The 25,654-nt window shown below is 48.1% G+C and overlaps 9 protein-coding genes across 9 annotated transcripts; 3 read left to right on the top strand and 6 right to left on the bottom strand.

The window, feature by feature from the left end:
* Positions 1-2,350: 2,350 nt before the first annotated feature.
* EDB91DRAFT_1233581 (uncharacterized protein) lies at positions 2,351-3,074 on the bottom strand (the record flags this gene model as incomplete). Its single annotated transcript, XM_041321112.1, has 2 exons — positions 2,351-2,925; positions 3,017-3,074. 2 exons carry the CDS (start codon positions 3,072-3,074, stop codon positions 2,351-2,353), a joined length of 633 nt encoding a protein of 210 aa, XP_041184722.1.
* A 390-nt stretch (positions 3,075-3,464) lies between these two features.
* On the bottom strand, positions 3,465-5,095 carry EDB91DRAFT_1095002 (uncharacterized protein). The gene is made up of 4 exons (XM_041316909.1): positions 4,670-5,095; positions 4,476-4,619; positions 3,640-4,423; positions 3,465-3,583 (listed from the first exon to the last, which is right to left on the bottom strand). The coding sequence occupies exons 1-4, from the start codon at positions 5,041-5,043 to the stop codon at positions 3,527-3,529; spliced, it is 1,359 nt and encodes a 452-aa protein (XP_041184721.1). The 5' UTR covers positions 5,044-5,095; the 3' UTR covers positions 3,465-3,526.
* A 97-nt stretch (positions 5,096-5,192) lies between these two features.
* EDB91DRAFT_1094995 (uncharacterized protein) lies at positions 5,193-7,097 on the top strand. Its single transcript, XM_041316908.1, has 8 exons — positions 5,193-5,442; positions 5,516-5,582; positions 5,634-5,739; positions 5,786-5,941; positions 5,995-6,188; positions 6,246-6,396; positions 6,446-6,507; positions 6,555-7,097. Exons 1-8 carry the CDS (start codon positions 5,275-5,277, stop codon positions 6,746-6,748), a joined length of 1,098 nt encoding a protein of 365 aa, XP_041184720.1. The 5' UTR covers positions 5,193-5,274; the 3' UTR covers positions 6,749-7,097.
* A 14-nt stretch (positions 7,098-7,111) lies between these two features.
* On the top strand, positions 7,112-8,270 carry EDB91DRAFT_41076 (uncharacterized protein). The gene is made up of 2 exons (XM_041327171.1): positions 7,112-7,290; positions 7,353-8,270. The coding sequence occupies exons 1-2, from the start codon at positions 7,200-7,202 to the stop codon at positions 8,141-8,143; spliced, it is 882 nt and encodes a 293-aa protein (XP_041184719.1). The 5' UTR covers positions 7,112-7,199; the 3' UTR covers positions 8,144-8,270.
* A 1,147-nt stretch (positions 8,271-9,417) lies between these two features.
* Positions 9,418-10,483, bottom strand: EDB91DRAFT_41038 (uncharacterized protein). The gene is made up of 3 exons (XM_041327169.1): positions 10,260-10,483; positions 10,100-10,210; positions 9,418-10,047 (listed from the first exon to the last, which is right to left on the bottom strand). The coding sequence occupies exons 1-3, from the start codon at positions 10,287-10,289 to the stop codon at positions 9,508-9,510; spliced, it is 681 nt and encodes a 226-aa protein (XP_041184718.1). The 5' UTR covers positions 10,290-10,483; the 3' UTR covers positions 9,418-9,507.
* On the bottom strand, positions 10,484-11,433 carry EDB91DRAFT_40965 (uncharacterized protein). Its single transcript, XM_041327164.1, has 3 exons — positions 10,890-11,433; positions 10,693-10,842; positions 10,484-10,644 (listed from the first exon to the last, which is right to left on the bottom strand). The coding sequence occupies exons 1-2, from the start codon at positions 11,275-11,277 to the stop codon at positions 10,727-10,729; spliced, it is 504 nt and encodes a 167-aa protein (XP_041184717.1). The 5' UTR covers positions 11,278-11,433; the 3' UTR covers positions 10,484-10,644; positions 10,693-10,726.
* An 8-nt stretch (positions 11,434-11,441) lies between these two features.
* On the bottom strand, positions 11,442-14,431 carry EDB91DRAFT_1094988 (uncharacterized protein). The gene is made up of 6 exons (XM_041316907.1): positions 14,386-14,431; positions 12,612-14,300; positions 12,356-12,556; positions 12,183-12,308; positions 11,838-12,132; positions 11,442-11,765 (listed from the first exon to the last, which is right to left on the bottom strand). The coding sequence occupies exons 2-6, from the start codon at positions 14,298-14,300 to the stop codon at positions 11,515-11,517; spliced, it is 2,562 nt and encodes an 853-aa protein (XP_041184716.1). The 5' UTR covers positions 14,386-14,431; the 3' UTR covers positions 11,442-11,514.
* Positions 14,432-14,681: 250 nt separating this feature from the next.
* On the bottom strand, positions 14,682-16,618 carry EDB91DRAFT_1213766 (uncharacterized protein). The gene is made up of 10 exons (XM_041320784.1): positions 16,334-16,618; positions 16,200-16,283; positions 16,103-16,147; positions 15,993-16,046; positions 15,869-15,931; positions 15,628-15,807; positions 15,399-15,573; positions 15,122-15,349; positions 14,834-15,070; positions 14,682-14,778 (listed from the first exon to the last, which is right to left on the bottom strand). Exons 1-10 carry the CDS (start codon positions 16,337-16,339, stop codon positions 14,765-14,767), a joined length of 1,086 nt encoding a protein of 361 aa, XP_041184715.1. The 5' UTR covers positions 16,340-16,618; the 3' UTR covers positions 14,682-14,764.
* Positions 16,619-17,920: 1,302 nt separating this feature from the next.
* On the top strand, positions 17,921-19,129 carry EDB91DRAFT_1262498 (uncharacterized protein; the record flags this gene model as incomplete). Its single annotated transcript, XM_041324428.1, has 2 exons — positions 17,921-18,157; positions 18,200-19,129. 2 exons carry the CDS (start codon positions 17,921-17,923, stop codon positions 19,028-19,030), a joined length of 1,068 nt encoding a protein of 355 aa, XP_041184714.1. The 3' UTR covers positions 19,031-19,129.
* Positions 19,130-25,654: the final 6,525 nt, after the last annotated feature.

Genomic DNA, 25,654 nt, shown 5'->3' with positions numbered 1-25,654 from the left:
GGCTGTGTGGTACAATTGTCGGGTCGAGATGAGCCAGAAGCTGCGCTCTTCAGTTTGAGTCTTTTATTTTTTGCTGTAGCATTCGTCCGTATCAATTTGAGACGATGATAAAGAGTCGAGAAGAAAGCAAACGCAAGGGCTTTCCCCGTGTACACGGAACCTCGACTACTGGTGGGTGACGGGCTTGTAACTTAATTCCCGATCCCCAAGGAGGGTGTTTTGACGTGGTGCTGCGGTGCGATGGCCATGTCCCCGTAGGAGCGGGATGGGAGACCGCGCGATGTGGAAAGCTAACAACACATTGTAGTTAAAAGGAACCCTTCGATAATAAATAGAGGTAACATACATTAACACTATCTCGTGCATCGTCAAAAAACCCTCGGGGTATTCGATGAGTGCGCGGGGCCGGTGCCGAGTAGCATCAGCCTAGGCGTAAATATTCAGCAGCAATAGAATGATCAAGAAAGATATTACACACATCTAATGACGACTTGTTGATAGCATCCTGTGGTGAACAAATATTGATATTGCACAAGGGCTTTGAAGAGTCCTGATATAACATACCCCGTCGAAGGCTACCTAATAGCAGGCGTTGTCAGTCTAAGCGTCATTAGGGAAGAAATGCGTTCAAGCTCACATTATCTGATAGAAGCTCATGGAGACCGGCTTCTCGGACAATAGCAGCGACATCCCATACATATATATGGTCGTCGTTGCAGGAAGTGGCCAGCAGGTTTCCATCAGCAGAAAAGGCTGCACATCTCACCCAGCCTTCATGGTAGAGAGGTGGTCCTATGGTTTGATTTTTTTCGATGTTCCATCGTCGCGGTGTCTTGTTGTCTGATGCGCTTACGAGGATGCTGCTCATTTGCAGATAATGAGATGGCAAAGACATGAATATTCTGATAGCGTTCGCCGAGCTGGTTGTGTCCTTGGAGAACAGCAAGTTCTGTCCACGTGGCTGTGTCGAATTTCCTAATCGGGTATTTAGAATTGACTGACGCGGAGATAAGGGTCTTTCCATCCGAGGTTCATGCCAAGCAAGAAACTGCTCCGGTCTGACTCTCGAGTGATGTGAGCAGTTCGCCTGTTTTTGCATCCCAGATTTTCAGTGACTTCTCGTACCCACCCGTCGCAATCATCGTTGCGTCCGGTGAATAGCTCACCGCCAACACGGTGATGCCTTTTGTCACGATTGGCCCGAGAATGGTCTTGCCGCTCTCGACATCCCGCACTCTTGCCGTCCCGTCTTCGCATCCGCTCACCACTTGTCCTCCATCTGGACTCCCCTTATGTGTGCCGTCCATTTTTTGATGACCTTGCCTGTTTCGACGTCCCATAATCTCACCGCGCCATCATAACTCCCGCTTGCTGCTTTCTTGCCGTCCGGCGACAAAGCTATGGCATATAGTTCGTCCTTCCAGTCCTCTCTGATCTACTTACCGCTCTTCAAGCCCAGACTCGAAGTGAGCCATCAGATGAACATGTGATGATAGGCTGTCCACAGGGCAGGCGTAAGATGCCTTCGACCATACTGCAGTATCCTTTGATCTTTTGGCAAGGCGTTTTTGTTGGAATTTCTTGCTTTTCAGGGGTATGGGGCGACATGATTTTTGCTCGGGGACTCGCCTAACAAATGCAGGACAATTTCAGCTCTTACCCAACTTTTTCCTATCAAAAGTGTGTCATCACTTACTCAGAGAAACTTGACCCATACGCAGAAAGTATATCTGCGGAATGAAAGCTACGGCAGAGTGGATGTTTTATTCAATACAAGGTCACGTCTGGTGGGAGTTCGCCGTTTAAGCTTATAAGTCCTCTGCAGGTGCATTTTTCATGTCTTATGCTCGTGTTCGTTCCACACCATTGTGCAACCCGATCACAATGTGGGGCCTAACCACACGCACCATGCATCATCCAATGGCCCCTTCTGTTCTTTCACTTTGTTATCATTGTACGCACGTCCCGCCCATTTTTTGAAACATGTCTTCGACCTTCATAACAGCGCAGTGAGCAGGTGAGCAAGTCCATATATCACCGGAACATAGTATGACCAGAGGCCCGAGGATATACATGCTTAATACATACAGATATTGGTTCGAATTGGTGATACATGGGGAGTTGTTCTGCAACGACTGTACAGATGCATGTATAAGTAAAGAAAAGGGGTACGTTCATAATGGGACATCTAGGAAATTTGGATATTCTCTTTGTTGCTACAAATCGTTGGCGCTCCGTAATTCGTGAATCGACTAACGACACTCAAATCAATGGACAACCCAGAAGTGTATCGATGGGCATCTGACTCACCATTATTGTGTACCGCTATGACAAGGGTATCACAGGGGACTCAGTGATCTTCTCTGTGGCAAAAGCACTTGCGCCAGCGAGCTCCACATCGGTAGCAGAAGTGAGTGGAACAGCGACACGTGATGTGGCTACACCCATCTGTACGTTCGACGATCGCCCGGCAGCCAGGACATGACTGCCAATTCTTATCGTCTGCGAGTCTTTTCAAGTCTCTCTGCAATCCCGCCTCTACGCATCCTTCTCCAGCATGTCTTCTGTTCCTGCATGCGAGACACATCATGGTGCCACACATCCGACAGGTGGTGTTCACCTTTCGAGTGTCTGAGGAGCACAAGAACGCAGAGCATTTCTCATTCGCACAGTACACTCGTGTAGCCGGTGAGACGGAATATTCCACAGACTTGGCACAAAATCGTATCTGCAGTGATTTGGGTAGTTGTTGCGCGACTTTCTTCGCTGGCATTCGAATCTGGCAACACTGCAAGGGATACAGAGATTCGTCTCTTGTGGACGCCTTCGCGAAATTCGCTATGCATTCCCGGCAATAGTGATGAGCGCATGGCGCACGGAAACTTTGCTTTGGTGGCAGCTTATCCCCACAGGCGATACATTCTACTCTATAGCAGCGGTAAAGTCAGGTAATGGATCAAAGTTGGACAATACTCACGGAGTTTTATCTCGTTTCAGAAACTTGGTAATAAGTGACAAACAAAAAATCGCCTTTCTATCTTGCGGAGCTTTGTGCCACCCGTCATTCGTATCATCTTGTGTACCGCTGCGATGGTAATGTTATGATCCAGGATACTTAGTGGTTGTCTTCCTTGTAAAGAAAGAATCGCTCACGTTGCACACAAATTCAACCCTGCAGAACAAGAAGGTGGAGCGCACCATGCCTGGGGACTGGGGGAGGCCGATAGGGGTGTTGCAGTTCCTTTTATAGATATGTCAATGTGGTTTTCGTTTGCCATACGTTGAACGAGCCGCTCTGCCATAGTGTGCAAGGCAACCTCCTCGCTGCTGGCCATGACATCCATTGGTGGTGCGTGAAGGAAGGACCAAAGGGGCGCCTTATGGGAATCGTGCATCATTTCGCTTGATATACAAGGCAAGAGCCTTGCGCCGTGACTAACTATGGATGCGGGCCAGACTTGGGCCAGACACTGATATTGCAAAGGTCTCTACTTGTGTAACTCAACCGCATAACTAATGTTAATTCTCAAAGACGATTCACTGAACACCGCCTACAGGCCAAGGCTTGGCAATGCCTGCAACGCTTGAGTGGAGAATCATCAGCACACAGGTGTTGCATTCCAAAGATAATAATCTTACCATCAAAAACGTCGGTAAAATATCGCCACACTCCTCACAACATCCACCTCCATGTCTGTACCGCCATGCATGCTCAAGGCACTCGTGGTCTTCTTCTAACTCCGCCATTCTCTGGTAAACGCGGTCTACGAACACTGCAGGGCGCGCAGCTGCCTCCTGAGCGCCAAATTCATTATATACCCGTCTTTCGGCGTCATCTAACAATCTTTGATCATCCCATTGACGACAGTCGCAAGTTTTCCACAGTGCTGCGCACAAGTAACAAAACTGCGTCGAGCACCGGCAGGTCATATGATAGCACCCTTGCCAAAGTTCCACGACAGCATGGCAACCCGGACAAGTCTGCCAACCCATTTGAGACGCAAGGGACTTGACCACCAAGGTCTGAGCATTTTCACTACAGTCTTCCTGTGGGTGAGTTCGATTCTTGCAGGCCGAGCATACCCGTGTCGCACAACTTGTGCAAGTGATTTCAGACCTGCGACCAGACGATGAACCTAAAAACGCGGAGCAAGTCTGGTTGGGGCAGTAGATCCGTGAAGTGTGTGGGGTCGCGAACTCCACAGCCTTGTCCTGAAAATCGTATCGCAAGTCCGTTGGAAGCAACGGGAGGACATTCGCGAGAGGGAGAGGCTGACGGCAACACCGCAGGGGGTAAAGTGTCTCGTCCCTGGTGGATGCTTCAACGAGGTTTACAAGGCAATCTCGACAGTAGCAATGTAAGCATGGAGCATGGAATGTCTGCGAATGTCTGACGGGATCGCCACATATGACACAGTCCACCCTGTGACAAAGCAATATAAGGTGGAGGTCGTAGAATGAAAACTGCGCCTAACCGAGAACGCGTCCTATCACGGGCCGAACCCTGGCCACCATGGTACGGGAGATGAGAAGATTCACCGACATCATCCATTTCATCTGGGTCTGGCTCAATTACACCTGTGGTATCATTATCACTAGTCGTAGTGGAGCCAGACGCACTAAAAGGGGTCGTCGGTAATATATAAAATCAAGAATGACATTTACAAACAACAGAATTCTGGCTTGTTCAAGCATATGTTGTGCGTGAGTACGAGGCAGGAGATCCTGTCCTCTGTCAAAAGCAAGGGCAGCGATATGATCATCTAATTCCCCTTGGTTGATGAAGGATATCGCACTGAGGGTCGCAGAGTCCGCTTCGAGTGCTTGATCAAGGCTAAGCGCAAATCTAAGGTCTTGAAGTGCGACCAAAGAAGACCTCAAGTTTTCTGCCTGAATGTTGAATGCCATTTCTTCGTCTGTCAGGTAAGCATCCTCCCGTAACTTTCCTTTCTGTGATCCTTCGACGTCTTGAATATCTAACAGAGATAGCCCCAGAATGAGGGCCTCTGTCTCGATGTCTGGCATGCCGATGCGAGCGTTCATAATGGTCGGAAAGAAAAGAGGAACGCAGCCGCATTACTTTTGAGCTCCTAACTGGTTCACTTCAAGTTGCAATCGGGGTCTCACCATCGATTACCTCAGCAACCTCTGAAACAGAAGGTGAATTTCAGGCAACCGGTAAACGGCTATGAAGCAAATAGGCAGCTATCTTTATATTCTCATACCAGCGTGGCAGTATTTAAGTCGTCTGCGTTCCACTCTTCCTTCATCGTGATGGCTGGCAGAATTCCCGAGTCGACACGAGCATTGGTCGTTAAGAAATGCTCCGCGGAAGCAAAGCATGTCTACCATGATGCTGTCCTGGAGACACGTCCGTTGCAGCAACTAAAACAAGGAGAAGTTCTTGTGAAAATGGGTGCCGTGTCGTTCAATCATCGAGATGTGAGTGAAGTGACCAGTAGTAGCATCGGCTGCAATGAATATTCATTAATATTCATTGCTTACCCAACACCAGCTTTGGATACGACTTGGTCAATACCCGGGAATAACGTTTGGGAGCACTTTTGGCGCTGATGGAGCAGGTCGTATCATAATCATAAACTAGATTCAGGACACTGAGAGCATCAGCACAGGCACGGTAGTTGCGTCTGCGGATGCAAATGATGCACTCTTGAACAAGCGCGTCTTCCTGACACCAATGCGTGGTTGGGAAAACACACCAGATGCACCGGAAACAGGGTTGGTCACAGGTTTATTTATCGGCATCGGCTCATGTCTCGCACAGGAGCGGTCTCGGAATCCTTGGAGGTGGACGCAACCCGCCATTAGGAACGTTTGCCGACTATGTTATAGTGGAGAGAAACCAGGTTATTTGTTCACCAGATCATCTTGATGATGTTCAAGTCTCCGCTTGGCCTCTTGGTGGCCTAACTGCTTGGAGGTACATTTTCGTCGTGATGTCATGTTCGTTCTATTCCTGATGTATTATACTAGAGCAGCGATCGTCAACGCTGGAGCTTCGAAAGGCCAAAATATCCTTATTACTGGAATTGGTGGAGGAGTGGCACTTCTTGCCATGCAGTTATGTCTAGCCAAAGGTGCTAACGTCTATGTTACGAGCAGTAGCGAGGAGAAAATCCGGAAAGCGACTGCCCTTGGAGCCAAGGGCGGAGTGAACTATAAATTGAGTGAGGGTTTACGATCTCGAATCACTCATCTTGCAGGTTGATTAAAGTACCTTGCAGAGGATTGGCCATCGCAACTTGCTGCCCTTCTGGCAAAACACAGCGGAAAGTCGGCGAAGATTGATGCAGTGCTTGACTCTGGCGGTGGGGACATTATGACACGAGTGAACAGTATCTTAAAACAGGGTGGAAAAGTCGTGGTCTATGGGATGTAAGCGAAGGAAGTCTCTTTCTTGAAAATTTGCTCAGCACCATTACAGGACCGCAAATCCTCAAGTCAAGTTCACGATGCGAGAAGTGATCAAGAACCAGCGGCTCATCGGTAAGTTTCCCTGCCCTCTTCGAATACTCGTATTGAACGTGGGGAAGGTTCGACGATGGGCTCCCACAAGGATCTCACCGATGCAACCAAGTTTATCTCGGAACACCGCGTTGTACCAGTGGTGTCTCAAGTCCTTGAGGGACTTGAAGCCGCAGAAGAGGGCTTCGAGCTCATTAAGCGCGGGGATCAGTTTGGAAAAATTGTCATTCGGATCAATGACAAGGTCAATGCCAAGCTGTGATCATGTTTATCGGATTTCCCAACTACAAGTGTACACTACCTTATTATGACGACTCTGCGCCTCAACATTGTTCCTATGACATGTGGGAAGTTCAACATAGACTTATTGAACTCGCACTTTTGTTTTTGTCTTTTGTTCGTATATCTTCCTGTGGGCCCAAGGAAGTAACTTTTTGACCAGCTTCATTCCTTTCCTGTTGTACGTGCATGAGTTCTGTATCCCGATGGTGGGTGATTTGAGCAGTACTATGTATACTGTGTCCATTGTACAAGTCTGTCCACCATACTAAGTAGTACAATGACAACCTAACCTAATGTGGTTGTGGATCGAGGATCTCTTCGGAAGTTACATTATTTCACACGGCTCTTCCATTCATTAATGACAGCATCCCTATCATTTACTTCGGGTCTCCGCAACCAGCCTTGTCATTCCTACTCGTCCATCTCGCAAGATGTCCAGCACGCGAACTGGTAACCTTGCGTCGAACTCCTCTTCTTCAACCCTTCCGCTCTCCGACTTCAACCACAAGGAGATAGCTGAACGTAAGTCGTCCGAGTCATTTACATACTTCATAACAAAGTACTTAGACTAATCGGAGTGGTAGGCGACATGCACTCAGCGCGCCTCATAGATGAGGACGACGACCTCACAATACGTCCTAGACGAAAGCCACCACCCAAAGCCCCAAAACAACGCGTTATCTCACACACAATCACATCCTGCCTATCCAGATTCGATAGTCCTGGAGAGGTGGTCTCGGTCACAATAAACAGCTCGCCGGAGGCGTCTTTCACACTGCACAAACCCTTCCGCAGCCATTCATCATTAGAAAACATATCCGAAGCATTAGACGACTTACTAGACGCGGCGGAATTCTTCGAAATCATCGTCAACCCACAGACGAACAGCTACAAAGACGTACTTCCTTTCCTCATCACAAGACGAACCAGATTCTTCAAGAAACGTCTGCGGGTCGTATCAACTGCGTTGGGAGCTATTAACGGCGAATGGGGTACCCTAGATATTCCCCTTTCGATCCACGAGGAGTTTTCGAGCTTTAGCGGTACCGCGTACGCGCGGTTCGGTGCGCTTGCGCCTGTAGATGTGCTCATCAAGCTTTCTGCCGAGATTCAGATGTGCGCACGCGTTAATATGGACACGGTGCCAATGGGGCGGCTTGTACAGATTTTTGACCGCATGTTCGAGGATTGTCATCTGCTTTTGCGGTCGCGCACGGTTGCGAAGGCGCCGCCGAGGTCAGGGGTTGCTGCTGCGAAGGCAGCTATGGAGAGGTTTATACCGCTTTCGGGCGGCGTGGACTATCTTATAAAGTATTGTCGGTACACTTTTCCTGGTCGAGAGGTTCGTTATCAGTGGGCTAATAGGGGTCATTGACATTAGGTTGGAGTGGATAAAACAAGTCTGTAGCAATAGCATGGAAAGCTTTATCTGTCAACATAATAATTCTTGTAGCATACATTGTAGCAACCCAGCGGTGTAACATCAAAAAATTCAAGCCGTCTTAGACAACCACCTAATAAACTTTGATCAGGTGAAACTCGACGAACGCAACGTGAAAAACAAAAATTCATCGCATTCGTGACCAAAATCTAGCATAAACTAAACGAGTTTGCTGTAGAGAGCGTCACCTAGTCTTGTGACTTGTACGGACCGGGGCGAGAATATGTGTGCGAGTGCGTGTGGAAAGTAGTGTCGTGCTGTATCAGTCTGGTTAGTCGAGTAAGCCTGGCATCAATGAGAGAAAGTGACAAACTTGCCAGATGTCTGACCGCAAACTGCAGAGTCTTTCTTGTGCAGCACGGGAAGAGCGAAACTTGCTGCCGAAGATACGTGTCATGGGCGAGTTGGCTGTCTTAATCTGAAGGAAGATAAGCATAGATGGGAATGGGAAAAAAGGAAGATTCATGTGAATTTGTTGGGATGCATCGAGGGTGACGCGTGACGGGGAGCAGATGTGAGCGAGTGCGTCTTTGATGGTATGGATAGTGTCGCGGCGCTTGCTGAACCATGTGAGCAGGGGCTGAATGATACGGTTATGGCTCAGCCAGTTCATATCCTTCCCTCACTACCCGGCGACCCTCAACCAGCTGCGAGTGTATAGGCAACCCCAAAAAGATGCAGCATTTAGCCCAACGATAACCAATATCTCATGTAGTGGGCTAGCAAGACCACCTGATCTGATGTCGAAGCGAGTACGTCCTTCAGTATGCTATTGTTAGTATCGTTACCGGTCCTTTGATGAACCGCTGCTTCTTACATTTCTGGTAAAAACGGACGTAAAATGACATGGATCTCCTCTTGTTTCCTTGAGTTCGGGGGGAAAAGTCGGGATTTGATAAATAAATCGCGGGACGAAGCATAGGGCTATGGCGAGTATAAGGGCATGCCAACTATATACATCATCACGCCGCCAGGATGCAGGGTCCTCTTGCTGTGTCCACATTGTGAGTTGCCGATGCTGTCTGGGTCTGTGAATCCGACGAGACGCAATGCCCAACGGCGAAGTTGTTGTTGTGAGTGAGGAATGAAAGGGGCGTCAAGTCGACGATTCCGTCCATCGCCCCTATTTACTTACATTCCTGCTCGTCCTATAATACAACGCAACGTAAAATATCCCAGGCAAACCGGCAAACGGCCCGCTACCACGCTATAAAGGTCCGCGCCCCACCAACTCTCCGATAAAACACAAATATCTTACGAATGAAGAGGCTCGGTCTAGATCAAAAGACTGAGGGTGTTTATTCGAGAGGGAGAGGGATAAAAGCACCGAGAATCAAAAAGTGAACATGTATGAGGCGTGTAATGATGAGTGATTGCATATGTAAAGGAAAAGGATGAGTGCGTACGAGAGTCATGATAAAACACGCACACCGATCATCCCCATCCGCAGGCCCAACCACATCCTCAATACGAACATCCGGTACCAACCCGTCGTCGATGACCCCTCGCGTAGCTTTGTGATTGATTATGTCAATGTCGGGGTGGAGGACGTCGAGGGTAGAGCGCTGGAGATGGTGAATTTGTATGATGCATGGAACGAGGCACCTTCCGGCCAGACGCCATAACCTCCGGACCCATACCCTAGTACTACCTGTACTCTGATGGCGATCAGCGGCGCCAGTGTTGCCCAGAAATCGTAATTCCATTCGCATGTAGTGTGCTGTTGCTTGCGCATTGGCTGATCCATTTTCGAGTGGGGGAGCCCCTGAGGCTTCGTTAGCGTTTTTTGACTCCAGAGTGGTCAAGTCACTAGTAAAACTTCCAAACCAGTGAAAATGCTTCGAGACAGAATCAGGACAGCTTTCCATCGAATAAGTAGAAAATACTCACCACTCTATCAAGACAAACGTCTTTTAAATGAATATCTCCAGTGACAATACAGAATTCGTCTCTAGTCTCGCCAAAAAAAAAACTTGAGCCCAAGCTATTTGCACACGACACCTGCAAAACTTTCAGTCTCCTTCGTCCCCATGCATTCAACCCCTCTCACCTTGGGCACAGCGCCGAAAGTTGTCCGCATGCTATCGAAAGTCCGTTCTATAGTAAAACGGCCGTGACGCCCTCCTCAGACTACCTGAAGTTTGAACCAGCGCAGAAGTTCATCCGACAGAACAAAAGAACTTCTCTAAGTGACGTCGCAGAACCGCATCTAGGAGCTGTTGCCCTATTATCTTTGGGATGTGCTAGAAAAATCAGCATGCTTGAAGTCTTAAGCAGATGACGGTGGTGCAGGCAGGTGTGCGCCGCGCCACAACAGTTTAACCACGTCGCGCGATAACAGCCTAAGACTCCATCGCAACAGCCTACCCAGTTCTCACAACAGCCTGAGGCCCTTACACAACAATTCAAACCCACGCCACCACAAGACCGAATAACTTGAGGCAAGATCAGTAACTCATGAACATTCGAACATTTGTACATACCGGTGGCGGCGTTTCTGAAATGGCACAACAGCCGCTATTTGACTTCGAATCCTACACAGGCACAGAAGAACCCAAACGCGATCGCAACCATGACCACGATGATCCAACGGATGACCTTCACGCCGACGGTGGCTTGAAATGTGTCCCAGACTTCAAATTGTTGATAGCGATCATCGTCAATTGAAAGAACGGCTTACCAGGATGGGGTTTGTAAAGTTCGATCACCACGACATACCACGCGATTAGGAGGAACAAAAGGGTGTTTGAATTGCTCCAATAACGGTGGTTCAGCGCCAGATACAAAACCCCGCGAGGGCCATTGTGAGCATCGAGAGGATAGAAAAGAAATCCGATGAATCCTTCAAATGAGGGAAGATTGACGGAACGTAGTTGATGAATAGAATGATGGTCGGCGGTTGCTGTTGACATCGCCGGCTTGGGGTGGACCAATGCGTGATCCGACTCTTTCGGTGCGGGCTGATGCGTCTTGTATGGCCGACGCGCCTGAGTTCGCGTGGATACCAGAAGACACGAGTGCACTCGGGTCACTATCCTGAACTCCGAATGCCTCCCAAGCGCGGTCATCGAATGAGGGACATAGTATGCGTAGTGAAAGTTGTTGTGGTTGAAGTTGAGATCTGAGAAACCGAGGGGCTTCAAGTCTCGAAATGCATTTTTCTCACTGTTCAGACATCCGTCTCCTCTAAAGTAACTCAAGCTAAAATTTAATATTCAGCTCAACGCAACACAAAGTCCAGACAAAAACTCATCGATTCACAACCCAAAAATCTAGCAAAATCAATCAACCAACTAACGCGACCGCTACAAAGTCCGCGCCCCCGCCCCCGCCCCAACCCTCCGATAAAACAACAAATATGCACACCTCCCATTAAGCTCATCCCTCTCCACAGGCCCAAACACATCCTCAGCTCTCACATCCGAAACCAACTCATCGTCGATGCGTATCCACCCCTCGCGTGGTTTTGTAGGGGGGTGCGTCATGTCGACGTTGGGGTGCAGGACGTCAAGGGTGTAGTGGCCGCCTGAAGCTGTCAGGCCGTGGTGGTAGACCGCTGGAGATGGGTGGGTCAGTTTGTTGATGCAAAGAGGGGATGGGAAAGAGGGGAAAGAGGGAAAGGGCATACCTCCGAATAAACGATACCGCGTCCCATGTACCTTCTTACCAGGCACCATCACTTCTGTACCCATATCAAGCTCTGGCGCGAAAGCCACTTGTTTTCCAACCTTTGCAACCCCGCCTTTGTTAGCGTCATATAAGAAACGCTTGAGGTGGAGGATGAGGATTGGAGGGAGGGAATCGATGTGCACTTGTTGGGATGCGTCGAGGGTGGCACCTGGCCGCGTGACGGAGGTGACTTGGACGGATTGGGGGGAGGAGATGTGGGTAAGTGCGTCCTTGATGGTGTGAATTGTGTCGCGCTGTGTCAGTAGTTAGTCGAGCACGCTTAGCGGAGGCGGAAGTGACGAACTTGGATGTCTAACCGTAAACTACGCCAGTCCTCGACGACGACAGAGTCTTTTTGATGAGGCACGCGGAGGGTGGAACGGAACTTACCGCCAAAGATACGCGTCATGGGCGAGTCGGCTGTCTTGGTCTGGGGAAGGTGAGCATATGTTCGGTTGGAGAAAAAGGTGAACGTACGGTACGTGTGAAGACGGTACGGTTGCGCTTGCCGACCTCGAGCCAGCCCTCTTCTTGCGTATTGTTGGTTGCGGCGTTGCTGTTTTGGTGAGCTGGAGCTGCGTTGGGGTTGGTGAGTGCCGAGGAGAGTGTTAAGAGCTCCTCTTCGAGCGTGTCGAGGTAGAATCCAAGGAACTCTTCTGCATCTTCTTGATGTCCGCCCTGTCAATACAAATCAGAACCAAAGTAGTATTAAGATGGAGGGACGTCCACTCACGCGCATATGATCAAACCTCTTCTTCTCCTTCAATGCATCATGTACATAAGTCGGCATAAACGAATCCATAATATCCTCTTCCACTTCCTCATGCACAAGTCCATTTGCTCCATACCGCTCAACACCCTTCCCTTTCCCCTTCCCTTCTACAGGTGCCCTATCCTTTGGCGCAAACTCCTTCACAAACCGGATCGTCGCGTCTACGAGCGGCGTCTTGGACTCCTCCGTAGGTTCAAGCAAGCGCCCGAGGTCCGTGAAGAACTTCCAGAACGGAGGACAGTACACGAGGACTTGAAGCACCGCGTTTGCGAAGCACAAGTTCCCAGCGTTGACAAGCCCACGCGGCTTGATGCGCATGCCTGCTCCGGATTGTGCGCCAGAGCTAAGCAGAGTCAGAAGTTCGGACTTTTTAGGGTGCGATGTGGTTTTGGCGGCCTTGGTGGTGGGCGGAGGGGAGGCTGGAATGGAGAAACCCACGACGGATGAGGCGGGGAGGTGAGAGGGGCCAGGTTTGCGGAGAAGAGATGCCCATGAGACAGGGGCAGGCTTTGGAGCGGGTGCAGGTATTGGTACAGCGGTGGATGTGGAGGGTTCTGGGTCAGATGGCTTCGGCGCAGCCGCGGAGGGTTCTTCATCAGATGACTTGGGTGCAGCAACGGGCGTAGAAGTTTCTGCATCAGATGGCTGGGGCGCAGCAGTGGACGTGGAAACCTCTACGTCAGATGGTTTCTGTGATTCTAGAGGATCAGTGGATGATACTCGAGGCTCTACAGCAGGTTCTGCGGAAGTGGAAGTAGAATGTTCATTAAACGGCTCGGCGGCCGATGACGCGGCCTCGGACACCGATACCGAAGGGTTCTCTTCAGGTTGTTCAGGAGCCTTTGCGAGGGAGAAGGAAGTATTAGTGGATACTGGGGAGCCAGGGACAGGCGTATCAGGTGCTGTAGATAGAGCAGGGGTCGTATTTGATTCTGTGCCATCTGGAAGCTCTGAAGGGACAGGCGCTGAGGGTAAAGCAACGGGTGGTTCGGGTGTAGGAGATGGAGGGGGCGTAGGAATGTCAAGGGCGTATTGAATAACATCACGAGGAGGACGAGCGAGAGGGGAGATGATGATACCAGGAGCAGCAGATGGATCGGAGGGACGTTTTGACCAGATGACCCAACCACCAAGTTTTGGGTCTGTACTTGGACGAGGCGAAGACATGGGAGATTGGGGCGGGGGAGTGGCTGGGGGCGTCTTTTGAAGGTTGTCCTCGGATTCTATGAATTGGTTTTCGATCTGATCGCTGCTAATTTTCTGGATTGGAAGAGAATCTTGTTGTGTAGTAGGAGAGAGTGATAGAGAAGGAAGAGTCGATAGTTGTTTTGGTAGGGGAGAAAGGGGTTGCTGATGTTGTTGCCAAGATGGACTAGGGTGAATTTGGTAAGTTGGAGAATAAGGAGCAGAACGAGGAGGATAGGCAGTAGGAGAATGAGGATGGGAATAATTGTAGTGTGGATGGAAATTTAATGGTTGACGGTGATGAATAGGATGACCATGTCCATTCATTGGAATATGAGGATATTGTTGATATTGAGCAGGATAAGGCCCCGCTGAACCGTATGCGTACCCAGCATGCTGGTGATGATAATAATTTGATGGTCCAGGATATGGCGGCGACGCCCCTGCCATCGTTCGATCACTCATGCTAAAAAAACTGGCAAGTGATGATACCCTCTACCTAGACTGAATATCTTTATAAGCGTTATACAATTGACTGAGCTCAACGTACCTAACAACGAGGATATACCTTGTACCCGTTGAACACGTCCTGTCGCAGTCAAGGGTGCACGAGAGTCAAATTCTCCTTCACTATGTTGTCCCTTGTTTGTACTCATCCAAAAATAGAAGTCCAACGACAGCCCAGTCACTCTCGCGTGACGAGCGATATGCAGGCTGATGGAATTGTTTAAAACTGTTTCTGTCTCAAATCTGCAGTCTCCAGCAAGTGATACTCAGTGAACTCGTGCATAATCTAGACTTCATATGAACGTTTCATCGTATTATTTTCTACTATCGTACATCCTTGTTCAATGTTCTTCCCATAGACATACGAATCCATATTTGTTTTGTACATATTGATGATGATATCAGGCAGGCATGTCTGCACTTCAACGCTGACCATCTACAAAAACACGTCAGAAAAGACCAACGACCGAAAGGTCTAAATAGGTACTCACAGGCCTTGGTCTCGAACTTGCCAACACCAACAATGATGTTTTGAGGCTCCTGGGGCTTGCCAGAAAGGTAGTTCTCGATGATGCTCTTGGTGCCGTTTGCATAACGAGCCTGAGCATCGAGAGTGGTACCAGAATAGTGAGGTACCATGCCGTTACCACCGCCAAGGACGTTCTTAGCCGTGCGCAAGACATGGTCTTTTGGTGCGGGCTGGACATTCCAAACATCACCGGCGTAACCTGTCGTCATGTTAACTCGATATACAGATATCACGTAGTGGGGTCACGAACCGTTCAGGTGACCACTTGCAAGAGCAGCAGCTACAGCGTCCTTGTCACAGATGGCACCACGAGCGGTGTTGACGATCCATGCACCCTTCTTGAAGTGCTTGAGAAGCTCAGCGTTGACAAGACCAATTGTACCCTCGTGCAGGGGGCAGTTGACAGTGACAACGTCGCACTGCGAGACGAACTCCTTGAGGTCCTCGACGCGACGAGCATTGACGGCCTTAGCAGCAGCTGTAATTGCATCAGTCAAGCTGGAGATGGCCGAGTATAGAGTACGAACCTTCAGGCAGGGGAGCGTAGTCATAGTAGATGAGCTCCTTGCAGTCGAAGGGCATCAAACGCTGGAGGACGCGGTAACCGATACGACCAGCACCAATGGTGCCAATGACCTTGCCCTCGAGATCGAAGGCGTTGCGAGCAATATCAGAGACCATCCAGTCTCCACGCTCGATCATCTAAGGATAGCGAGAAATCAACAGAGGGAAGCGCGCGCCAGCGGGTCGTCATACCTCATGTGCTGGAACAAAGTTCCTGACGAGCAGGAGGATAGACATTACAACATGCTCAGCGACGGAGACGACATTGGAGCCTGAAACCTCTAGGACTTGAATACCACGTTTGACAGCGGCGTTGAGGTCAATGTGGTCAGAGCCAACACCAGCGGTGACACAGAGCTTAAGATTCTTGGCCTGTCAGGAGTATGAAACCGTTGAATATCAATGACTCGATCTAGAAATATGATCAACATACCTTCTCGACCAATTCTGCAGTGAGGTACCCGGGGTGGAATGGGGTCGTGATCAAGATCTCAGCCTAAGACAGAAATCAGCACCCGGGTATATATATATATATAGAGATACAGTAGTGGGCATACATCAACGATGTGCTTCTGGAAGTCGCTGTCAGGGCCCTCCTTGGAGTCGGACACCTACACATATGGATGCATTGAGCAACTGAACAAGCAAGAGGAACATCGACACATACGATGAACTCGTGGCCTTGAGACTCAAGCCACTTGCGAATGCCGAGCTGTATAGAAAGTTGAAAGTAAGCAAGTTGTAGATAATCTATCATCCGAGACAATACGAGCCTGGTTCTCGACAGTACCGAGGAGACGGGGCTCGCTCGTAGCAGCATCACCGCCCTTGTAAAGAATAGCGATAATCTATAGGCACGTCAGATCTTTGAATTTATGACAGGGGGGTACACCGTCACCTTCATGACTAGGTTTTGGACTGAAGAAAGTTGTATAGTTGGTTGTGAAAGGATGAATGGAGAATGGGTCTTTTCATTGTCGAAAGTCCAGGATCTTTATACCAGGAGGACGCCTTGGGCGTAAGTAGTCCTACTGCAATCGGAGAACATCATCAGCTGACAATATGTGAGCCTACCGCTCTCTGTGCACTTCATGACTTTCCGGTTTTTGCCTCAGGAAAGGGACAGAAGCACATCGCGATGTCGTCGCGTCCAATTGAGTCTCGACAATGACAGATTCCATCCATTCCGGATCACGTGCAACGCACCCGATTTATGCCTGAGTTGTAATAATATAATTAGCATATGGTCGCCGTCGTCGACTTATGACTTTGCGCAGCTGTTTTTTTTGTCTCTGGTTGTGATTGGGTTGAAAAAAAGCGAAATGAACGAGCAGATATTTCTGTCGATCAAGTTCCTCGCAGCCACGGGATTAACTTGGTGTCTGCGATTCCTATGACGTCGTTCTTGATTTGCTCCGTTAGGTACGTAATTCTATTCTCGTCAACGGTCGTTCCGGAGGAAGGCACTTTGAGAGGTCAAATAAAGGGCAAGTTTTCACGAGATAACAACTAGATAACAGTGCTACCAATATGTCACCTTTGTCCAAGTAATCTAATTAAGGTGTACACTGCACTTTGCGGCAAAGTTTTGGTTGGGGTGTATGTGGGGAAAACATCAAATAAAGGGCGAAATTTCACATCATAACTGCGACATAACGAGGCGGTGATTATCTTACTTTTTGTCCATGTAATGAGTGCCTGAACACCAAATAAAGGCACTCATTTTCCTAGAATAACCAGTGCTGCTATTATTAAATTGTTCCATTCAAAGCAACCATATTGTAAGCTGACTGCTTACTACGCGCTTACTCTATCACACGTCATGTGATCCATCCCCTTATATTCTGCGATTCTTGTACCGTTCAAGCCAGACTCCGGTCTCCTACCTACTACCACATATCCATTAGTACAACGCTCAAAGAATCCACAGCTTCGTCCTGTTACTCTCATCCGATCCGTTTAAGTGTTCCTTGTCGTTCTCCTGGACAAGGTTCCACTTTTTTTTAACAGGAAACAGAACTTGTTTGGATTATCTAAATGACTACCTCTCAAACTGCCAGGCTACCCGCCCATTACCTGACCTGTCAAACTGCCTTCCGAACAAAGGAAACCTACTGTCTCCACGTCCCTGACCACGTGACAGCATGCCAGGAACCATAGACAACACTCCTCTCCCGAACCACCCTTATCTCCCTTAACACCAATACCTCCCGACGTCACACCTAATACACGTGCTGCTCCAGCAAAAACTTACTATGATTCCTCGTCAGACTCAGAAACAGATCAGACACATATATTGCTCTCTTGCTCCCGCAAAATGACTAAGTCCGCTGTTGTTGAGCAATCTGCTCCCAACAAACCGCCCAAACTTACAGCAGGCGAAATCACGCCACAAGTCGCCTGCGATTAGGAAAATGCCTGCAAAACATACTTCCTACACAAAGCAGTTGACGTGGTCGATCAGGTCAAGATGATGGCATCTAGGATGGCAGACCCACACTTACGCACCTGGTACCTAACTCAACGAGCGATCCTTGATGCAGGAACATTTGCAGACTACATGACCGCTCTCAGAAGTGCTTGGCTCGAAAGTCACTGGGCCATGAAGTTATGCAAGAAAGTTCTAGGTTCGCAACAAGGCAACTGTGCATTCTATGAATGGGCCTTGGACCTACAGAACCTAAATGCCTTGTTATATGGAAACCCTACACATCCCTCCGATGTTTGACTACAGAGTCAACTCGAAGCTAATATTTGCGATGAGCTCACCATTCCCGTACTCAGAGCTAAACTCACTGATGACCTGACTCTCAAAGAATGGATTGAAGAGGTCAAACATATTGATGATGAATGTCTTGAAGACCTAGCCTCTCAAAGGAAAATTGCAGAAGAGATTCACAGGTTGTCGAAGCGAGTCACAACTGCCACAAACAAAATCTCATCCTCGTCTTCAAAAACGTATAACGCCTCATTGCCTCGTCTGGGATCCCTGACAGAAACGGAACACGCTTTGCTAATGAAGCATAAAGGTTGCTTCAAGTGCAGGAAGTTCTACGTCTCGCATCAATCCAAAGACTGTACTGATGGCGCACCTGATGCATCTTCCTACAAAACTCTCACTGAATCTGATGCCAATGCAGCCAAACCAAAGACAACCTACTACCACATATCCATTAGTACAATGCTCAAAGAATCCACAGCTTCGTCCTGTTACTCTTGTCCGATCCATTTAAGTGTTCCTTGTCGTTCTCCTGGACAAGGTTCCACATATTTGCTTGCTACTAATCCGGTCCCTATTGCAGCTTCTATCCTTGGCTATCCATGTCCTGCACCTACTGAGATCATGAGCAAGGTAACACCACATATTAATGTGCCTTTGCATCCCAATGCTGCTCCCTTTAAGCCCTCCAGTACCATAAGACTGCAACCACCAGCCCCTGTCACAAAGCTTGAGAATGCACCCAACACAACTGCATCCAAACAAGCACATCCACCAACAGGACTGTCATCCTCACAGTTTCTCGACCTTTTTGCATCCACAAGCCCTGCAGAACTGCTGCTCCCTGCCTTTGATCCCTGGGATCAGTGTAGCTGAGTTGGAAGAACTAATGAGGAGGCTGCAGCTTTGATGCTGCTACAAGACTCCAGATACAAGAGACAAGGACGAGCAAATGTTGGATGGGATGGTAGCTGATGCCCATACATCAATTGACCCAAGTCTTTGCAATGAAGGTGAGTGAATAACATAGACTGCTGAGGTCAGTGTGGTAACATACCTGTTGCAGAGGACAACAGCTTGGCTCCAGTTTCTCCAGTTTCCTCCCCTCTGCTGCCCCACTCTTGGCCGCTCACAGATCCATTTGTTACATTTGGATGGACAGCAACATTGAGCTCATGTGTGTCTGTGACACCAAGTTCTCACCCCTACTTCAACTGCCCCTTCATTGTGAGGATTGACTCCATTGTCTGATGTGCCTGGGAATTGTGCCTCTTCGGTAACTCCAGCAAGTAGTGTGTTTGAACCGACACATCAAAAAACTGCACACCCTGTGTTATGACCAGCGTTCACTGAATGGCAAAGGCAAGAACACAACCACTAGGACTTGGTCACAGTGTTATGACCTGAGTTCACCGAATGGTAAAGTCAGACAACAACCACTAGGACTTGGTCACAGATGATGATGGAACAAGATAGATTTGAGCGTGAACGTCTAGGTCTACTACAACTGTAGAGAACGAAGGGTTAAGTCTAAGGAGTACTTACACTAACTAACCTACTTTTATACATAACATTGAATAGGAGATATCTGAGTCTGAAAGAAATCAGCCAATGAGAAAAGAGTTGTACGATACTGTGGATGACTGAGCATGACATCATGATATATAAGCAGATGAGTAAGACGGCAACTAAACAGAAACCCAAGATCCGACTGGTTCTTCTTTGGGAAGCAAGATTGTTCTAGCTCATGGAGTAGGGGAGCCAATCGGAGATGCGATAGGTGAAGGTGTCACGTGACCGGTTCAGGTACTGGAAGTAGCCGAAGGAAAACTGAGAAATGAAAAATGATTCATATTAGGAATTCGTGACATTACCCCCTTTCTAGGATGAGCATCCTCGCGAATGTAAGATGGTCGTATATTTTTCTGTCTCCATTCAAGGAAATCAGGGGTTGTTAGAATTGAAGCGGAGATATGCGCTGATTTAACCACATTGGGGTTTTTTGCACAAAAGTCGGCTACAATGAGCGGCATGTTCTTCACATCTTCTTCTGCCTGCCATGTTGCTTCTTCTATTGCATATCCTTTCCATTTTACTAAATACTGCAACTTGCGTCTGTATAGGCGCATTTGCAATATTTGCTCTACTTCATATTCTGGGACTTGGTCAACAATCTCCAGAGGCAGACACGTTAGAGGTGGGCGATCAACGAATTGAGAGGTTTGATGCGGGGTGAGTAGCGATACATGGAAAACTGGGTGAATGTGATATTTAACAGGGAGTTTCAACTTGTAGTTTAGCTCGTCCAGTCTTCTCTTCAATTTTGAATGGTCCAAGACGGCGGTTCGGACAACTTTTGGCTTGGACGGCATTGTTTGATGTTTGTCGCGTCTAACCATACCTTGTCGCCTGGTTTGAATTCTGGTGCATCTTTTACCTTATGGTCATAAAAGCACTTCATTCAATCGTTCGCTATTTCTAGCATTGCCTTCGTCTCTTCTTGTGCCTCCTTCATCTCGGCTAGTCTTTGATCGGCTTGGGGAATCATGTTGGAAGAGTTAGGGGAAATTGTGAATTCGGGGTTGTAGCCGTAGACACATTTGAATGGGGAATGTCCAGTGATCGTTATGGAATTGTTATGTGTGAATTTAGCAATTGGAAGCCAAGAAACCCAATCAGACTGATTGTAGGATGTGAAGAGTTGTAGGTACTGTTTGACTTCTTGATTGACTCGTTCTGTTTGTCCGTCTGTCTGTGGGTGATATGCTGTTGACATGGACCACTTGGTCCCTAGTCTTTTTGAGACTTCCTGCATGAACTTGGACACAAATTGTGTTCCCCTATCCGAGATCACCTTCTTCGGTGTCCCATGTAACTTCCATACGTGATTAAGAAATAAGTCCGTGATTCCCTTAGAATCAACATCCTTCGTGGTCGGAGCAAGATGCGTTTGCTTGGTGAAGCGGTCAACAACTACTAGAATACTGTCCTTTCCTTGGGAGATGGGTAGATCGACGATAAGGTCACAGCTGATAGTCTGCCATGGTCCTTCTGAAATCTCGTTTGGTTTCAAAGGTCCATGGGGTTTTGACGGTAATACCTTTGTTTGCTTGCATCGATCACATCCATCTATGTAGTCATCGACCCATTTCTGCATCTGGGGCCACCAGTAGTTTCGCGAGACAAGTTCGAGAGTTTTGGTGCGTCCCATGTGTCCTGCTGCAGGTGAGTCATGGAAGATCTCTAGCACTGAGCAACATATTTCCTTGTTGTTGGGAAAATAAACTAATCCTCTGAACAGAATGAGTCCATCCTCCATATTCCACTCTTCCAATCCTCTTCTCAACTGCACAGGGGCCTTCTTCAGAGTTTCAATAGCATTTCGGACTTCCAAATCCAAATCAGTACAGTTTCTGATACGCTTCAACAGTGATTGTTCTCCTTCTATCAGAATCTGACCTCTTTTTGCGGCTTTGATATGGAAAAACTCGGGTTTTAAAAGCACGCGATCCGAATTGTCATTTTCTACCCCCCCTCTGTGGTCTGGCCTCCTGGACAGAGTGTCGGCAGTGTCGTTAACCTTCCCCGGTTTGTGTTGCAGTGTAAAATTGTACTCTGCAAGGAACAAGGACCATCTCGCTTGTCTATGAGTTAACTTCTGACTTGTCATTAAGTATTCAAGGTTCTTGTGATCTGTCCAAATCTCTACCGGGTGAGGTGTGCCCTGCACATAATGCCTCTACTCCTCCAATGCATGGATAATGGCTAAAAGTTCTTTGTCGTGAATGTTGTAATTACGCTCTGCATCCTGCATTGATTTGCTAAAAAAGGCCACCGGGTGCCATAGTCCATCTTCTTCCAACTGAGAAAGTACACCACCAGTAGCATAGTCAGATGCATCACTCTCTATCTTCTGTCTCTTATTTGCATCTGGCATAACTAGTACTGGTGCAGAAGTGAAATTGTCTTTCAGAGTTTTGAAAGCCTTCTCCTGCTTGTCTGTCCATTCCCATGGTACATTCTTTCTAATAAGTTCATTCATGGGTCTGGCAATGTTCGAGAAACTGAGAATGAATTGACGGTAAAAGTTCGCAAATCCCATGAATCTTTGGATATCCTTGACACAGGTAGGAGTCGGCCATTCTTGGACTCCTTTAACCTTGACTGGATCCATGGAAACGTGTCCATCTTTAATGATCAAACCGAGAAACTCCACTTCTTTCTTTTCAAAGGAACACTTCTCCGGTTTGAGATAGAGATCATTGTCCTGCAGTCTCTGTAGTACCTCATGCACCACCTTCCGATGTTCTCTACATCACCGTTGGTGAAAACCAAGATGTCATCAATGTAGACTACAACAACCTTGCCTTCCTTCAGATCTTGGAAGATTTGGTCCATCATAGTTTGGAAAGTAGCTGGGGAGTTCGTCATGCCGAAGTATGTTACAACTGGTTCATGGTGTCCAAAAGGAGTTTTGAAGGCAGCCTTCCACTGGTCTCCTTCCTTCATTCTAATATTATTGTAACCCCATCGAACATCCATTTTCGAAAAGAGCTTTGCACCGGAGAGACAATCAATGAGGTCTTGAGAATGAGGGAGAGGGTATGCGTTTCGGATGGTTTTCTCATTCAACCTCCGATAGTCCATGACGGGTCTGAGCTTTCCGTCCTTCTTAGCAACAAAGAAGAAAGGAGCTGCTACTGGAGATTCAGAATCTCTCAGTCGTCCCAAATTGTACTCTTGCTTTAACCACTTCCCACATGCTTCGTTTTCGGCAGGTGACAGGGGATATGCCTTTGTGTTAGGAGGAAGATCATTAGGATCCTTGAGGTCCACCTTGTGATCCCACTTTTTTGACTCAGGGAATCGAGTAGACTCTTCTTCAGAGAAGACCTTAAGATAGTCATGGAGCCATTCTGGCACCATTTCTTCTACGGGCTTCTTTTCCTTCTTTTTCTCCTCCTGTTGCGCTAACTCTGATGCAACAGAGCTCTTATATCTGATCCACATGTTCTGTGATGAATCTTCATCTTCGACCTCCTCCATCGTAGGCACATTCTTGGTAGCTCCATGTCCAACAGTAGTAGCAAGGTCCAATTGTTCTTCATTCTTAAGCCTAACATGTCCTCGTAATTCAAGCGACAAAGGTGATGAGTTGAAGCCTGTCAATTGCCTCTGATGATGGATAGAGGCTTCCTCGATATCCTCATCTTCGTCATCTTCTGCCGGTATCAAATCGGGCAACACCAAAGGGATCAAAAAGTTCATGGCTTTTCGCATCTTCGCCTTGGTCTTTTTGTCCTTGACCTTGGCTTCTTGACATTTAACCGGACAATGGTCTAATGTTACCCTTCCTGCATTCCAGTCGATACTGGGGTTGTGGTATCATAGCCAATCTATTCCAATGATGACATCATTGGTTCCTAGATCTGTGATTAGAAAGGCCACTTCTTCCTCATGATCCCCTATTGTGAGCTTTAAATCTGTGTAACTTGTAATTGGTCTGGTGGAATTGTCTGTTTCATCAATATTATGGATCGACATCGCTTGCAACAACTGCTTGGTTTGGACTTGATTCTTTTTGACAAACTTTTCACTGATGGAAAGGTTTGTTGCTCTGCAGTCTACTAGAGCATTGACGGCTGCTTTCTTATGTTTTCCCTCCAACATAACTGGCAAGTAGAAATGGTCTTGTTTATTCCCAGAACAAACTTCTGATACTTCTGCAAACATAATTGCTGAGTCACCGAGAATGAAAAATGATTCTTCTGATCTAAGTTCGCAGTCAACTTCGATCTCCCTAAAAACCCTTCTGTTCCTCTTTCTTCGCTGGGTTGTACATGCTGGAGAGGCAGATCCTCTCGTTTACAATGCAGTTAATATCTTCCAGTGTGAGTGCTTTCACTGCTGGAACTTCTTCTCCCTTGACAGCTCGGACAGCTGGTCCTTTGCCCTTGTCAAGGGGCTTTCCCGTGCAGTTACGTGCCATATGCCCGTCTTCTCCACAATGGTAGCACTTGAAGTCACGTCCCAGTTGTCCTCGAGGTCGGGGTCTACCTCCTGTCCTGGTTGCATCAATGTCCATCGCATTTCCACCCTGTGACGTGGTCTTGGGTGCTACTGGTGCAGATGTTGCAGCAGCACCTTGCCACAGGCGGCGGGGTGTAAAGCTCATCTTCCTCTTGTCGTCAAGTTCCTCCAGGTTCTGGCCGACTATGAGCACCTCCCTGATCAACCCCTCCAGAGTGTCTTTCCTATTAGGGTGGATATGGGCCAAGGAGTTTTTAACTCGTTGGTCTAGTCCAAAGCGGAGTTTGCACATCAACTAATAGTCGGAGAAGTGACAGAAGGCAAGCTTCTGATGGAAGATGGAGATGTACTCCCCAACTGTATGATTGCCTTATCGGAGAGCTTCCAACTCTCTTGCTGCCTTCTCCTCTTTGTTGACGACAGTCCACATGACCTTCATGTCGTTCCTGATGCTATCATAGGACCTGGGTTTGCCGCTAAGGGCCATGGGGGTAATGCTTTCCACCCATTTTGCTGCGGCGCCCTGGCAGAAAGAAACGAGGCAGGTACACTTCTGTTGTTCTGTTGCACCAGGGTAACCGGTGAAGTAGATTGCGAGCTGAGTAAGGAAGGTGTCAACGTCAATGGAGTTCTTCTCTCCTGTGAAGTCCATTGGTTTTGCCATTTTGATATCAGAGCCTGAAGTCCCAGATGTAGAGCCTGGGATCTTCATTGTAGACGAGCTCTGCAAAGCCGTGATGGCATTCTCTGTGAGCAACAAGGTGTTCTCCATGATCATCACCCTGACCCTCAGGTCTGTGTTCTCGTTGTTGGCTACTACCAAGCCATCGTTGAGGACGTTGAGCTGCTCCTGCATGCAATCTATCAAGCGTCTGGTGTACTCCCTTTCTTCTTGAACGACAGCGTTGATTGCATCCGAAATGCTCCGGTGGGTGATGGTACTCATTCCGGGACCGGAGATGCCTTGCGGTGCAGAAGGGCCTTCAATTGGGGTGGTGGATGATTCTACAGATGGGAATGGTGGGAGCCATCCTTGCGGCGCTGGAGAATGGATTGCACTCCTTGGTGGAGTTGTTACTGGCTGTATCACTGCCGGAGCCGTCATCACTTCTATATCCTCTGAAGCAACAATCCCAGTTTCTCCTAGATTCTCGGACATGGAAGAAGGAGCAATGGGAATCCAGACAGGAAATGTTGTTGTGTAGTGCGAGATTCCTAGCCTCGACTAGGCGGGATCTGTATGGCGGAGCAACAAAGGTGCGAATGCAGCGTGTGTAGCGGTTCGTCAACCTATGTAGAACTCGAGAGGAGTTCGCGAAAGACGTGGTGAACTTTTGGGTCTACTTTTAGCACCCTAGGTTCCTATTGTAATGTATTTAGACTATGAGAGGACAGTCGTGAGTGCTGTTCTGTTATGTAGAAAGCAGATATGTAGCGTACAGTTGGCAGTGTTTTGGGCCTAACTGCAGA

Source organism: Suillus paluster (genome assembly GCF_016628075.1).
Source record: "Suillus paluster strain FC165 chromosome Unknown EDB91scaffold_1, whole genome shotgun sequence".
Classification (NCBI taxonomy): domain Eukaryota; kingdom Fungi; phylum Basidiomycota; class Agaricomycetes; order Boletales; family Suillaceae; genus Suillus; species Suillus paluster.
Note: the sequence above shows the minus strand (reverse complement) of the source record. Positions and strands in the feature narration are given on the sequence as shown.